Raw genomic sequence first — 16,672 nt, forward strand, 5'->3', positions numbered from 1 at the left:
GGTCATTTGACCGAACAATTTTACTGGAGGAAGAGGAGAAAGACTATTTGACACAGGAAACAGTCTCCTTTTTTAAGGAAAATTTAGGCTGTACTTCTCTGGTCATAGTATGGGAGGCTTGGAAGGCCTTCATTAGGGGCTGCATTACAGGAAGGGCCTCATTCAGGAGAAAGAAATATGAAGAGGGAATTCGACATATTGAGCAAGAGTTGAGTCACTTAGAATCATTAGACCAGTTCCCTTCAGACAATCAAAAGGAAACAACAGAATTAAAAACCAAGCTAGACATATTACTACAGGAGAGATTAAATAAAAGATGGCAGGCAAGCAAACTTGCTCACTTTGAATATGGTGAATCTGCAGGGAAGTTGTTGGCCTGGAAAATTAAATCTGAGCAATCCAGAAATTTCATTAAAGAGGTGAGGGTTGCTGGTGAAGTTAATAGCAGGTCAACAGACTCGGCCATAGGGGAAGCCTTCAGTGAGTTTTTCCAGAATATATATACGGAGGAACTGAACGTTAATGTAGATGATAGGAATGAATGGCTGAATAATATAACTCTCCCGGAATTGGAGGGCACCCAAACGGAATATATAGAAAAGGATATAACGGAATTAGAAGTTACTAATACCATTAAGCAATTATCACAGGGCAAAGCCGCGGGACCAGATGGTCTCCCTGGAGAATTATATAGGTTGCTCAATTCTACGCTCACCCCAGTCCTTACGAATCTTTTTAATGATATAATGACAAGAGGGCTAGCACCCCAAAGCTCCTGGGGGGAGGCAAATATAGCCTTAATATTAAAAGTAGGCAAAGACCCAGCCGAATGCGGATCTTATCGCCCAATCTCGCTTCTTAATAATGATTACAAGATTTTTACCTCAATTTTGGCTGCGAGATTGGGAAGCGAGATTGGGTCGATTATCCACTCGGATCAAAAGGGGTTTATTAGAGGCCGGCAATTGGCTGATCTAACCTACGATTTGGTGGGTGCCACTGATATTGCCTCAACTTTCGGATTACCCCTTGCCATCATGACCCTCGACGCCACTAAAGCGTTCGATAGGGTAAATTGGGAATACCTAAATTTAATAATGAATAAATTCCGTTTGGGACTCAAATTCTGTAGGACTATAGGCCTATTATATAACAACCCTAGAGCATCCCTATTAATAAATGGCACACGAACCACCCCTTTTAAAATCAGCCGAGGAACAAGGCAAGGCTGCCCACTATCCCCTCTCCTCTTTAATCTATATGTTGAACCGTTCGCACAATCCATTAGAGAGGACACTAATATTCCACATTTTATTTTCTCGGGTTGGGAAAAGAAGATTAGCCTCTATGCTGATGACATACTTATCTATACAACTAATCCTACACTGGCATTCCCCGTAATTATAAAGAAGGCGGAGACCTTTGGGAAATTCTCGGGTTATGAAATTAACGCAGGAAAAACCGAAATTATGGTTTGGAATATTCAAAATCTTCAACTTCCGATAAAATCATCCATGAGGTATCTGGGAATTACAATAACTAAAGATCCAGAGCATTTGGCGCAAAATAACTTAGCTCGTATTTCTCGAGAATCCCAAATTTTGATGAAAGCTTGGTCCTTCCTCCCACTTAAGATCTATGGGAGAACTAGCCTGGTTAAAATGAGTACTCTCCCGAAATTTACTTTTATCTTTAATTCCATTCCGTTAGCTTTTGACACCAAACAGCTTGGAAAATGTCAGCAGAATATTAATTCTTTCATTTTGGGTTATAAATACAGCAGAGTAGCTTGGAAAAAATTGAGAAGGAGAAGAGAAAAAGGAGGGCTTGCATTGCCAGACCTCGAATATTATGCTTGGGCATTTCATTTGACCCATTCTAGGATGCTACTTAAGCGCCCCTGGGAAAACGCAAATGGGCTGATGTACAAGGCAATGCTACTGGGTTCGGGTCTCCCAGAGAATGGCTTTCTCTTCAAGTTCGGCCATCAGAAGTTTTTCAAAAAAATTAGGTTAAAGACATTACTGAGTAGCTTGAAAGAGTGGTCTCAAATAAAATCTAAGGCCGGGATAGGATACTTATCTGAGCATGCACCAATTTGGGATCTACCCGGACTGGCATCACAAGAGGTCAATACAGTTAAAAAAGTTCTGCAAGATGCAGGAATCACAAAGTGGGGAGATATGTTGACGGAAAGATCAATCATAGACTGGGATATCTTCAAGTTAAAAGTAACATCACCACTCTCCTGGATAGTATATCTACAAATCGGAAGCTGGTTTCGGACTCAAATTAGGAAAAAAGGAATGTTGGGAGAGGAGAGTCCTTTAGAAAATATCTTAGTTGAGAGACCTGCGGGAAAAAAGGAAGTTGCACTCTTCTATTGGCACATTATAGAGGATGGAGAGCGAGATTCTAACCTCCCGGAAAAAGTATGGGGTGCAGAGGGAGAACCAGACAGAGAGGTCATTTGGGAGGAATCTTTCACCCTCCTTTACAAAATCATCAAGCCAGCATGGTTGAGGCGCAACCATTTCTTTACACTCCACAGAGCGTACTATTCTCCTAAAAGGCTGTCGAAATTTCAAACAGGAAAATGCTGCAGCAAATGTTCTTTACCGGCAGCCTCGGACCTTCATATGTTTTGGGAGTGTCCGAATATTGCCACTTTTTGGGATGAAATCAAAACAACACTCGAATCTATCCTAGGTATCACTATCTCGTGCTCATGGTCTTTAATCATCTTCAGATTAAACCACAATATTAGGGGACCAGAGAGAGATTTTTTGTTTTATGCCATTTTATTGGCAAGAAGAGAAATCTGTAAGAATTGGACTAATATACATCCCCCAACCCATGCAGAGTGGCTGGCTTCACTTTATGCAACATCAAAGCTGGATTTATCGAGAACTTGCAGCTCTCGGTCACTTAAATTTTGGGACCTTTTGATCAATTGGAGGAGAGATAGTTAATAACCCGGGGTTTTTTTTTTTTTTTTTTCCCCCCGGGTCCGATGATTAGGCCTAAAAATCTCTCTGTCCTAAAGGGTGGTATCGAACAACTACAGGACAACTGGCCGAACTGGTCCGAAGGGAGTAAGTCCGTCCAAGCTCTGTTGGTGACGTGGAGGAAGACCCTCGGGGTACCTGGAACCCAGTTTTGGGCTCCGGGTCGCCAAAGGGGGGTCGGTCCTCGTGGTTGAGAGGATAAGAGCATAGTTGGATCGACTTTTTGGCTAATGAGGACACAAAAAAAAAGTTTAAAAAAAAAAAAAAAAGGATGAGGCGTTATGACCAGAGCTACTGACTTCTGAACTAGGGAACAAGGTTCGAGTCTCTGCATCGCTCATCATACTGTGGTTCTGGGCAAATGACAATCTCCCTGTGCCTATAAAAATGAACGTGACCTTGAGTAATGTAACTGCTGCTCATGTAAAGCCCTCCAATACCTTTCAGTCGAGTTTGCCTTTATAAAAACTGCAGACAAAATGCACAAAGTGGTAAAAACTAAAGTTTTACCATAGAAAAAGAAATACAAATAGATACCCAGTTATTGGCTGATTTGTACATAGTGAAATGAGGGCTTTCCCCTTAAACTGAGTGATCTTAGGAAATATGTTATTTCTGCAAACTTCTTTTTCATCATGGTCGCGTATGAAAGTACTTTCAAATATGTTAGTTCAGAATACTAGTTGCACAAAAACCTATTGTGTTTGATTTAAGACTATAACATTGCGCTATACTAATGTTTGTCACTACAGGGTTCACATGAGAATCGTCTTGCCTCTTAGGGCCAGATGTAGGTAAGTAACATTTACCGATTCTTCATTACCGAAAATTACCGAATTTTACCGATTCGGTAATGAAGAATCGGTAAATGTGAGGGGTGGGTATGTAGGGAATCCAGATGTTCCCTTTTACCGAACCGGCAAAAGTCGGTATTTACCGATTCGGTAAATACCGAATCGGTAAAGCCTATTGATTCCTATGGGCTTTTCAGCCCATAGGAATCAATAGGCTTTACCGATTCGGAATTTACCGAATCGGTAAATACCGAATTTCACAAGGGTGCAGGGGGTGTCACTTTGACACCCCCTGGCACCCCCTAAACAGGATTGGGTGCCATGTGGCAGGCATACAAGCCCTAGGGGCAGGTCTGCCTGCCACATGGCATAGGTGTGCATGCACACATGTGCATGCACACCGGAATCGGTATTTTACCATGAAGTTGGATTTCATGGTAAAATACCGATTCGTTAAGGCCTTTGGGACTCAGAAGAGTCCCACCTACATATGGAATTTACAGAATCTGTAAAATTACCGATTCGGTAATTTTACTGATTCTGTAAATGTAGATTTACCTACATGTGGCCTTGGATTTAGGCCCCTACATACCGATTGGCCATTTACCTGTCGGTAAATGGCCTGAAACGGCCACCTACATCGGGCCCTTAGTTCACTAATGGTTCATTGTTTAAAAACTATCACTTTTAATAAGTACTTTCAGCGATGTGCTATAATGTGACTTATTAATGTCAAAGCTTACACATGCTAAAGAAATACACTTTTTTTAAATTTGAAGGGAATTCATCATATTTTATGTGGTTTGTTGTATGATTTGTATAGCAAACATTTTCAGGACTCGTCTCATGCATGGCTCTTAGAGCAAAGCCAGACCCATGGCTCGGCTCTTCATGTTGATTTGTTAGCTCGCCCATCTCTAATTAAAATCCATTTTAATGGTGAAGTTGATTTTGTTTTAGATATCGTGGGCAAGTAACTTTTAGAAAGTTGTCTTTGCCCTGCCTGAAGCCCCTTGAAGCTAAATCTGCATTTTGCTCTTCTATTTCTGACAGCCAGTAATTATATGGCACTGAGTGGTATTTTGTGGAGTGTATTTATGTTGCATTGAGTAGAGTGTAATTATGTGGCACTGAGTGGTATTATGCGGAGTGTATGTTGTATTCAGTAGAGTGTAATTATGTGGCGTGTAATTATGTGGCACTGAGTGGTATTACTGCCTTGTATGTTGCATTGAGTGCAGTGCAATTATGTAGCAAATCATTATATGGCCCTGAATGGTATTGTGTGCAGTATATGTTGCATTCAGTAGAGTGTAATTATGTGGTGGGTAATTATGTGGCAGTGAGTGGTATTTGGAGTGCATGTTGCATTGAGTGCAGTGTAATTATGTAGCATATAATTATGTGGCAGTGTGTGGTATTATGTGGAGTGTATTTATGTTGCATTGAGTAGAGTGTAATTAGGGGGGGTGTAATTATTTGGCACCGAGTGGTATTATGGGAAGTGTATGTTGTACTCAGTAGAGTGTAATTAAGTGGCGTGTACGTTTTTGGCACTGAGTGGTATTATTTGGAGTGTATGTTGCATTGAGTACAGTGTTTGTTTCAGTTCACTACAAAGTGCATTCATGGAACTAAGGGATGAATATGCACTCACTAGCGATAGGCAAATATGTCACAATATGAGAACGCTGAAATCACAATATATGAGTGAGGTGGAATGAGTGATGGCTCTGGAGAGGGAATGGGCCTTGATATCATGAGGAAAGAGTGAGTACTCTGTCGCGAGGGATAAGTGTACACCAGCGTGACAAGAGGAATGGTGAGCCTGAGTGGACATTCGCGTGATAAGACCAGTTGGGAGTGAGCACAGCGGTGAGTGGAAGGTGAAATGCTGATGGGTCACGAAGATCACAAGAGATGACTGTAGAATGCTCAGGGATGTCATGTGAAGTGAAATGGTAGGTGCAAGAGAAATGGTGTGTGGGAAGTGAACTTTGATGTCATAGAAGTGTTGAATGGACGGTCACCATAGAAAATGGTGAGAGGGTCATAAAGACACTACAGACTATTGAGTGAAAACTCAAGTAAGAAGATGTGATTGTGAACTGGGATCGATGTCACAAAACAACGATTTAAAGTGGGAACTCATGACACGAGAGATGGTTGTGTACCGGCCTCCGATCTCACAAGAGACGAATATAGAATGACCATTGATGCCAGGTGAGAATTAAGGACTGGGCACCGGAGTATCGAAAAATGAACAGGGACAGGTCAGTAACGTCACGAAAGATGGGTCGTGTTGGCACAGAGGTCATCAGAGACAACTGGGAAATAAGAGTTATGTAGCAAGAGACGAGTGGAAAGTGTTCCCTGATGTCATGAAAGCGGAATGTGAGAGCTAACGTTATAAACAATTCACGAGGTGTGTCGAGTCGGCCCATGTGACATGAGGTGGGTGCATCAGAAAGAAGAGATGGGATGAAGGAAGTATAGCCGGTATAAGCTACCAAAGACGAGTTGGGAATGTGTACTGGTACCACAACAGATAGGTCAATCTTGCACTGATGTTGCACGTGTGTGGATGTTTGGCCCAATGAACTGAGATTTTCACACTGGTTATAGTCACTTAATGGAGTGGAAAATTGAGCATCGCAGCCCTAATCCTTACCAGAAACAGCTTACTCTCATTGCAACAAAAAAAAATCCTATAGGTCTCTGACCTCAAAGATGTCTTGCTGTTTACCTAATAAGGTCTTACTCTGTGCTAGAGGCAGCGGTGAGATGCCAAGACAGTTCTTTCTCTATTCATATTTTAAAAAATTACAATCACCCAAAAAAATGCTACCCTTGAACGCATTGACCTAATTTCTGGTGCTCAAACCTATAGAGAGCAAAGTAGAAAAAGCCCGGGAGTGGTGCACGCGTGCCAAGAGGAATGTGCACCAGGGCCAGCGCGACCGCCATCTCCATCTGTTTCCAATTATGATAATTGGAAACAGATGGTGCTACTGCTCGCTCCTGCGGCTACTAGGCCAAGGCAGAGAGAAGACGGGCCATGCACCCGCCTTTGGCCAATTGCGTGCTGTCTTTCTTAGAAAGACGCATGTAAAGGCCAATAGGTGTGATTTTTTAAAAAGTACACGCACAAGAGTGTGTTTAGAGTAGAACAAGCCCTTACTTAAAGTCTCGCAGAGCAGCGCATGCGTGCTAGCTCAGGCGAGACCTAAAAATGACCCCATCGGATTATTCTAATAACTGTGTTTAGATTGTCAAAATCTGATTTTGGAAGCTATATACCTTTGCTGTTGTTGCCACTGGATTCCTTTCTCTTATCCTACATAATAACCAACGATCATTTACCCCATGGTTGATCATTACACTGTAATCTGTTCATCTCCCTTTCAAGTTAAGAAGAGGTCTAATTGTATGTCTTCTACAGCAGTAGTATTTAAATTCGGATGTTGCAACATATTTTCTATTGTAAAATTGATATAATTGTCTATATCCACATTCATTTATTTTTGCCCAACATTATTCCAATAATGTAATGCTTATATTTTGTTGCTTTTGATTGTTTTTCTAGATACTTTACCACCCAGCTCCTTCTTGGTCTCTTCTGCATGACTTTGAGCCAGCTATAGATCATTTATTTGTGATACGAGTTGTTATTTTTAGTGCCACATTGCCAGACTTCTGTTTTAAAATAACTTGCAGATCTTTTTGTTTTAAATGCTTTTAACATGTGTAGTGCAACATATGTGATGTAGTATTAGTGCTTATTCTATCTGTTCATTGTTTCCACCCATAATTATGACTTTATATATAACAATCGTTGTATTTGTAAACTCATCCCTTATCGTACTAGTTGTGACTCTTCCTTCATAAATAATCTGTGACAGATGGATGAAGGGCAACACTGAAAACTTTCCAGTCTGATTTACTACAAGTGCGTTCTCACCTTGGTAGTGCCAGACAACCAGGTTTGGTTCCAGCCTCAGTAGGTCACACCAATCCATCATATGTAGGCAGCATAGTAGCAGCATCAGTGCAACAGAGGCCATGGGTGGCCCATCAGGCCCACAGGCCCTTCTCAGGCCCCTTATAAGGTGATGCATTGAAGGCCTAATACACCATGAGCAGATGTGAAGACGATCAGTCTGCCCGCCTCATCAAAGGGAGTTGTCCGAGGACATGGTATCCGTGCACCGTAGATAATGTAAAAGTAAAGTTCTATGTAGCTGAATGGAGACTGGGCTAACAGGAAGCTGATTTTGCAGTGTCCTGCAGAAAAATAACATGGTCAAGTCCTGGGATAAGATGGGATGGGGTGAACTGGGGGTTCCAGAAAGAACTTATTAGCAAGGATGGAGGATCCGACTGCTGATTAGGTCAGCAGGGTGTTCCAGATACAGCAGAGATGGGAAGACCAGGGGAGCAGCCTGCTCAAGAGACAGCACGGGCCTAGACTTTAGTGGTCAATCTAGGCAACAGCTTCATCCATCTGCTCCAGTAACAACATGAGATCAAGGCAGTAGCAATCTCTCCAGGGTTAGGATTATTAGTGCACTGCAGATACAGCAAAGCATTGAGGCTCTTAAGGTCAGCCTGCAGAATGGGTTATCTGCCAGCTTAATTCTCAGCCCATGATCAGGTCCTGCATGGTAAGGAAGCTTTCTGTCTGCCACGATATAAAGTCCCGAAGGCTCTCCTGGTCCTGCCAGAGCTTCATTCCTTTTCTTCCCTGCAAGATAAAAGACAAGTGAGAAAATTTAGTTATAGGAGTTCACAGAGGATGCCAATAGTTATACCTTTTGCAAATGTGACACCTATAGCATTTGTAATGCAATATGTGTTGTATTTACGTGACTTAGATGTATTGATATTACAAATAACAATGGCTTTTAATTTTTTTTAATAATTAATACTTAATAAAAGTTATTGTAATTTATAATGGCAATAGCTTAAACTTTTGTAAATAACATTTGTGAAGATTATGTTCAGTGTATTTTATTGTGACGAAAATCTAAGAACAGAAGTGAAATATTAACATCTTTTTGTGACATTTGTAATAAAGCTTGAAACATTGAGAGAACATATTTGAACCAGTTGTTGTTGAATGGTTGCACAGATTGATGCTGTGGTGGCGCTGAGTGATGTTGTGGTGGCGCTGAGTGATGTTGTGGTGGCGATGAGTGATGTTGTGGTGGCGATGAGTGATGCTGTGGTGGCGACGAGTGATGCTGTGGCGTTCAGTGATTCTGTAGTAGCACACAGTGATGCTGTGGTGGTGCTGAGTGATGCTGTGGTGATGCGATAGATAGAGTGAGTGCGATAGATAGAGTGAGTGCGATAGATAGAGTGAGTGCGATAGAGTGAGGGCGATAGATAGAGTGCGGGAGATCGATAGAGTGCAGGCGATAGATAGAGTGAGGGCGATAGATAGAGTGAGGGCGATAGATAGAGTGAGGGCGATAGATAGATAGAGTGAGGGCGATAGATAGAGTGAGGGCGATAGATAGAGTGAGGGCGATAGATAGAGTGAGGGCGATAGATAGAGGGAGGGCGATAGATAGATAGAGTGAGGGCGATAGATAGAGTGAGGGCGATAGATAGAGTGAGGGCGATAGATAGAGTGAGGGCGATAGATAAGAGTGAGGGAGATAGATAAGAGTGAGGGAGATAGATAGAGTTAGGGCGATAGATAGAGTGAGGGCGATAGACAGAGTGAGGGCGATAGACAGAGTGAGGGCGATAGATAAGAGTGAGGGAGATAGATAAGAGTGAGGGAGATAGATAGAGTTAGGGCGATAGATAGAGTGAGGGCGATAGACAGAGTGAGGGCGATAGACAGAGTGAGGGCGATAGACAGAGTGAGGGCGATAGACAGAGTGAGGGCGATAGACAGAGTGAGGGCGATAGACAGAGTGAGGGCGATAGACAGAGTGACGGTGATAGATAGAGTGAGGGCGATAGATAGAGTGAGGGCGATAGATAGAGTGAGGGCGATAGATAGAGTTAGGGCGATAGATAGAGTTAGGGCAATAGATAGAGTTAGGGCAATAGATAATGTGAGGGCGATAGACAGAGTGAGGGCGATAGATAGATAGAGTGAGGGCGATAGAGTGAGGGCGACAGATAGAGTGAGTGCGATAGATAGAGTGAGTGCGATAGATAGAGTGAGGGCGATAGATAGAGTGAGGGCGATAGATAGAGTGAGGGCGATAGATAGAGTGAGGGCGATATATAGAGAGAGGGCGATAGATAGAGTGAGGGCGATAGATAGAGTTAGGGCGATAGATAGAGTTAGGGCGATAGATAGAGTGAGGGCGATAGATAGAGTGAGGGCGATAGACAGAGTGAGGGCGATAGATAGAGTGAGGGCGATAGACAGAGTGAGGGCGATAGATAGATAGAGTGAGGGCGATAGATAGAGTGAGGAAGATAGATAGATAGAGTGAGGGCGATAGATAGAGTGAGGGCGACAGATAGAGTGAGTGCGATAAAGTGAGTGCGATAGATAGAGTGAGTGTAATAGATAGAGTGAGGGCGATAGATAAAGTGAGGGCGATAGATAAAGTGAGGGCGATAGATAGAGTGAGGGCAATAGATAGAGTTAGGGCGATAGATAGAGTGAGGGCGATAGATAGAGTGAGGGCGATAGAGTGAGGGCGATAGAGTGAGGGCGATAGATAGAGTGAGGGCGATAGATAGAGTGAGGGCGATAGATAGAGTGAGGGCGATAGACAGAGTGAGGGCGATAGATAGAGTGAGGGCGATAGATAGAGTGAGGACGATAGATAGATAGAGTGAGGGCGATAGATAGAGTGAGGGCGATAGAGTTAGGGCGATAGACAGAGTGAGGGCAATAGACAGAGTGAGGGCAATAGACAGAGTGAGGGCAATAGACAGAGTGAGGGCGATAGATAGAGTGAGGGCGATAGATAGAGTGAGGGCGACAGATAGAGTGAGTGCGATAGAGTGAGTGCGATAGATAGAGTGAGGGCGATAGATAGAGTGAGGGCGACAGATAGAGTGAGGGCGGCAGATAGAGTGAGGGCGATAGATAGAGTTAGGGCGATAGATAGAGTGAGGGCGATAGACAGTGTGTGGGCGATAGACAGAGTGAGGGCGATAGACAGAGTGAGGGCGATAGACAGAGTGTGGGCGATAGACTGAGTGAGGGCGATAGATAGAGTGAGGCGATAGATAGAGTGAGGGCGATAGACAGAGTGATGACGATAGATAGATAGAGTGAGGGCGATAGATAGAGTGAGGACGATAGATAGATAGAGTGAGGGCGATAGATAGAGTGAGGGCGATAGATAGAGTGATGACGATAGATAGATAGAGTGAGGGCGATAGATAGAGTGAGGACGATAGATAGATAGAGTGAGGGCGATAGAGTGAGGGCGATAGATAGAGTGAGGACGATGGATAGAGTGAGGACGATAGATAGAGTGAGGGCGATAGATAGATAGAGTGAGGGCAACAGACAGATAGAGTGAGGGCAACAGATAGATAGAGTGAGGGCGATAGATAGAGTTAGGGCGATAGATAGATAGAGTGAGGGCGATAGATAAGAGTGAGGGCGATAGATAGAGTGAGGGCGATAGATAGATAGATAAATAGAGTTATGGTGATAGACAGACAGATAGAGTGAGGACGATAGAAATGTTTTGCAAAATCAAAAATGCCAGTGACGAGGAAGACCCGTTTTATTTAGGCCACCTTTAAATCAGCTGTTTCTTTTTGGCAGCCTGGAAAATATCTAGCTAATGTGAAAATAACACTGAAATGTCTTATTAGGACAGAAGAAAATAGGACATATGTGGCATGCACAGGTCGAAAACCAATTAGTTTCCAATAAAATATTCCATTCTTAAATTAAATATTCTGTTTAACTAAGATTTAAGAGGTCACTCCTTAATTATAGAAATTTCCTGTTAAATGTTAAGACTTGGCTAGAAAATGTCATGAAAAGTTAGAAAGAAACTAATATTTCCCAAACATGTCAAAAGAGGAAGGAAAAACGTGACTGTTTTCTCAATCCAATATGTGTTTGGTCGCCATACTAGGCAGGAGCTTCAAGTCTGGACATTCATGCTCACAATAGATCTATAGCAAGATTTGCTATACTCTGGGGCCACTCCCTCACCCCTTCCTTATAGCATGATGTTTACCATGGGCCGCCACATGATGCAAGAAATATGACGACAAGGATGAACTTTATAGCCAAGTAACTCACCATTTAAGTTTCACATACTCTGGTTTCTAGAGAAAAAGGGTATAATCTAATGGAACGACTTAAAGATGAACTATAGATATTGATCCAATACCGCATACACCATTTCAGGGTTGTTTCACCAATCTTGTACTGTGGGTTTAAATATTGCTAAATTACAGTTATTATACACAAATATGCCACCGAATAATCTCAGCTGTGTGTGGAACGCTTCTCGAGAAGGAGTCTTTAAATATTTCACTATCCACATCAAGATAGTCATTCACAGGCAAGACCTGATAAGTACCAAACCCAATGGCATAGAGTGCTGCTCCGTTGAAATGCCACCACAGACGCTAAACAGGAAAAATGCAAAGCAGGCTCAATGTACCCTAAACTTCTGGGTTAGTTTAATGTGAAGACACACATGGATTATTCTGTTTGAGTGTTCCTTGCCCCGGTATTGGGACATGCTGAATAGTTTCATATTAAATCTTTTCCAGTGGAATTTTCTGAGCAACGCATCCAACAACACCTCACGAGGCTACAGTAACAGTGAAACATTAGCTACAAATCAGAAGATGAGAGGTGGCCTGAAGGTAAAGGTGTGCAGGGCAGTGTGTGATAAACAAGATGTGAGTAACGCAAGTGCCAGCACATTCACAAAACGACACACTCCAAGAAAAACTGAGCAACAACCGCAGCTGTACTATGCCACAATGACAATTTAAATAAGAGTGTGCATGAAACAGGAGACTGTAGTCTAGTTTGTGCTAAAATATTTTAACCAGTCCATTCTCATTGATGTTTGTATTGTTATGAATAAAAAAACAAAATTTTTCCTGTATGGAAATCTACTCCAGTTTGGTAGTAGACGTGCCATATCAGTAATTACTACAAGCATTTAATTTGTAAAAAAATTATGTGTCAAGGCCCTACCTCAGGAGGACACTGCAGCGTGTGCCATCCATCGCTCCTGCAAACGCTGCCAGTGACAATGCCAGCATAACTTCTAGCCATTGCAGGGGCGTGGCCAAGGATGATTGCCAACTAGATGCTCCTTACGGAGCTCCCGCTGGCAACAAGAAAATCCTACATAAATCCTGTGCCACCTGGGGCAGTCTAAACCCCCACTCACCTAAAATACTGAGTGAAATGCTGGGGTAGTGTTTTGGGCAACTAAGGACGTCCGGAGCGACTCAGGGAGCTGATCTGCAACGGGATGGCCTGACTGGGCTGGGCTGAGAGGACCTGGGCCTTTGATGGTGAGCCACGATCCCTGACTACTGATAGAAGGCAGGGCATCTCTAGCAGGCTGTGTGTTGCATGGGGATAGCAGCCAGCCTGCAGACATCGAATGTGGAAATATCAAGGGACAGCCGGTGGCCGGGATGAGGAGCTATGATGACGCCAGGGGAAGCCGCGAGCAGCCGAGTATAGTGGAGATGAGCTAACCCATATGGGACTGGCGGCCCGGGGGGTGATTAAAACTGAGGAGCGCTGTATCTTCCCCATGTCCCACTCCTAAAGCTCTGCGGCGAGGGAGCAGTTGCTCGCTTCCTTCAGCAGCAACAAAAACAAGCAATGAATTCAGGCAGAAGGCAAATGGGAGGACAAAATCCATATAACACAGTATAATGAAAGTAGCCTCACATGGTGGATGATATAATTTTTTTTGCAGGCTTACCATTGATGAGACCAGAACCCCAAGTTTTAATAATTACAGATGCCTCCTTTATAGGATGGGTAGCACACCTTTAGGGACAGCTTATGAGCGGACATTAGAACAAATCGAAACAAGAGGCTAAGGAATTATCCAGCGGCTTCCTCCTGTGGGCGAAAACCGGAGGTTCGGGAGCGTCACGCCTCTTGGGGCGGGTCTTCCGCCTTCTGCGGGAAGCCCGCGCCCACGGAGTGGCTGGCCCAGAGGAGCAGTGGTGACGCGGGGCTTCCATGCCTGATGGAGAGCCCCGCGGTTCCATGCCTGATGGAGAGCCCGCGGTGGCTGCAAAAGTCCTGAGCCTGTAGCAGCGACAAAAGAGCCCGGTGAGTGGGGATTAGTTGTACCGGGGGCTGGTGCGTGTGTTTGCTTATTTTGGGATTGAGTAGGCGTGTACTGGCTGGGGGGTGGGGGTGGGGGTGTGCGTCTGTGTGTATTTGTGCACCTGTGTGTGTGTGTGTGAGTTAAAATAATGCTATTGTAGGAGGCTGACTTGCCTTGGAAGTGGGACAGGAGATGTGCACGCCGCGTGCATGTACGAGCGCGTACACCTGCTGAAATCGCTCTGCGCGTGCCCATCTCCTGTCCCACTTCCAGAGCAAGTCCCTAACAATAGAACTCGCTGGAGACAGCAGCGCTTCGCGCTGCTTACGCCAGCTCGACCTAAAAATATCGACCTTCAACAACAGACGGCAAGATACTGACTTGCACAACTTCATCAAAGTAAGCCTAAGCAGAGTAGTGCAGATTTACTATTCTACTCCACAGATTCTTACCTTGATGATATATGCAAGTCGATATATTGCAGTCTATATTGTTGCACAAATGTCAACATTTAAAAGTCAATACTGTGGTATCACACCATGGTAAGACACATGAACCAGCACTGTTGTGGAAACTAGAAATAGTGAGTTGTTTCTGAACCATATGCTACAGTTTTACTTGCTGTACTGCCTGTGCTGTAGGTAAGCTGCTGCTCTGATGCAGTAATGTTCACTGTAACAGTTACTGGAGGTACTGTCTGGTACAGAGTACCTGAATTTGATCAACTTGAAAGGGAGAGGACTGACACTTCCCAGCATGACTGCAGCTCTTATGATGGTACAGCACCAGCACTTTCCAGAAGCAAACAGGTACTCTAAGATCATGAGTGCCAGCACTTTTACATATCTAGTTAATTCATTTTATGTACTTGAGAACATTGAAACCTGCTAATTTAAGAGGCATTTGGGCCACTACCAGGCCCCATTGGGAACCCACCACTCGTCTTCCAACAACGGACCCTCCCCACAATTTTTCCCAGAATGCAGCACGGAATGCCACGCACCAAGGGCCACCTATAGGATAACACTCAGACTGAGTGGAGAGAGCAGAAGGATCATACCAGAACTGTAGATTGAACACAAAGATGTAGCAGCAGACAGATTGCGAACTGTGTTTGAACACTGCAGTGTCTCTCGAGGGAGAGGAGGACACACGGCTTTGATTTAGAGTTTTGTAAAGCGCTCTTATGCCCGGAGGCATCTTGGCGCTAGCCTACTACTGTAGTGTTCACAATCCTTGAACCCTAAAAGGTGTAAGCCTCATGCTATGCTCTGGATACTTCCAGACACGGGATAGAAGGGTAATCAATAAACATAGGGATGCCTTTGACCTAAGTGCATCAAGCACGTGACAAGAAACGAAAAGTCTCATGGGGTCTACGCGGGGCAATTATTTCAGGGTATTTGTTCTGAAGTACTTCAAAGTGCTTTTTATTTTCCAGGATTAATATAAATTGCCATTGATGACTGGATTAATGAAATTCAGAAACAAATATGTTGACTGTGTAACAAATAAATGGCTAAATATGGACGACTAAATGTGTTAAGTGAAGGAAGAAATGTGACGACTACAGGATTGAGTGCAATAAATAGGTTAAAAAAACCTAGGTCAAATGCACAAATTACCAGAACTGGTTTGAGACGTCGGTAAGGGCCGATTTACTGGGTGCAGCTCTTATGCAAAACACAGCCACAGCAGCTCTGTCTTTTGCATATAAACAAATATGGGTTCATTTATTTTCTGTTTATTTGCTGTTTTTACATCTAAGCAACATACACATATACATCCAAGCAAGCAAGCCCGGTTGCAAAGTAGCAGAAGCTTTTTTGCATACAGATGCAACGAGAAGTGCTTGCAAACACCTTTTTTATTTTTTTATTGGGATCAGTTGAAAAAATAACCAATTTTTGCAAGCAAATTTTGCACATTGTTTAACAAGCATTGGTGATAGCAATAATACGGCTCTTGTATAGTGAAAATGTTTTTTCAAGCTTACGTAACGCAAACAGACTGGGTGCAGCACAACATCACGTTAAGTACAAATTTGACAGTAGGAGGGCAAGTTATCTTCAGCCAAGAAACGGGTACCACATAGGCATCAGCAGTTCGTTATTTAATTTACTGTATTAAAAAAAAAGTATATTTATAAAATATAAGAAAATAATATAACTAAATTACTATTGTGGGTTAGGATTACAATTAGCTTTAGGGCTAGGGTAAGAGTAGCATAGTCAATAAAAAAATGAACATGCATTAAATTCATTCAAATGAATAAAAGAAAGGATGTGTAAAATTGGAAGGGATAGGGATAGTCTTGTTATGGTAAGTGTGTCTTGCGAACGTGCTATCACCCGCAAGAATATGCTCATGCTGAGCAGGTGTATGGGCCTTGTCTAGAGGGCGGGGCAAGGGTACTACTCGAAGACCAAATTCATTAGCTCCTTGCAGGACTCAAGTATAGAGAGGATGAGGTTCTGATGTGTAGTGGGAGGTAATTCCACTTTTTAGGAGCGAGGTATGAGAAGGCTCGACTTCCAGCTGTGGTTTTGTGTATAAGTGGGATGTGTGTGAGGAAGAGCCAGGCAGAGCGGAGGTGTCTGGC

At 43.3% G+C, this 16,672-nt stretch overlaps 1 protein-coding gene across 5 annotated transcripts in view; it reads right to left on the bottom strand.

The window, feature by feature from the left end:
• Positions 1–16,672, bottom strand: part of RHBDD3 (rhomboid domain containing 3) — a 144,377-nt gene that overhangs the window by 49,276 nt on the left and 78,429 nt on the right. For all 5 annotated transcript variants that reach the window (XM_086951004.1, XM_086951003.1, XM_086951006.1 and 2 more), the window contains one exon: positions 7,764–8,546. In XM_086951004.1, the coding sequence (XP_086807130.1) occupies positions 7,764–7,920 (157 nt within the window). In that variant the 5' untranslated portion in view covers positions 7,921–8,546. The remainder of the gene's footprint in view (positions 1–7,763; positions 8,547–16,672) is intronic.

This window comes from Lissotriton vulgaris, unplaced genomic scaffold (genome assembly GCF_964263255.1).
Source record: "Lissotriton vulgaris unplaced genomic scaffold, aLisVul1.2 SCAFFOLD_852, whole genome shotgun sequence".
Lineage (NCBI taxonomy): Eukaryota > Metazoa > Chordata > Amphibia > Caudata > Salamandridae > Lissotriton > Lissotriton vulgaris.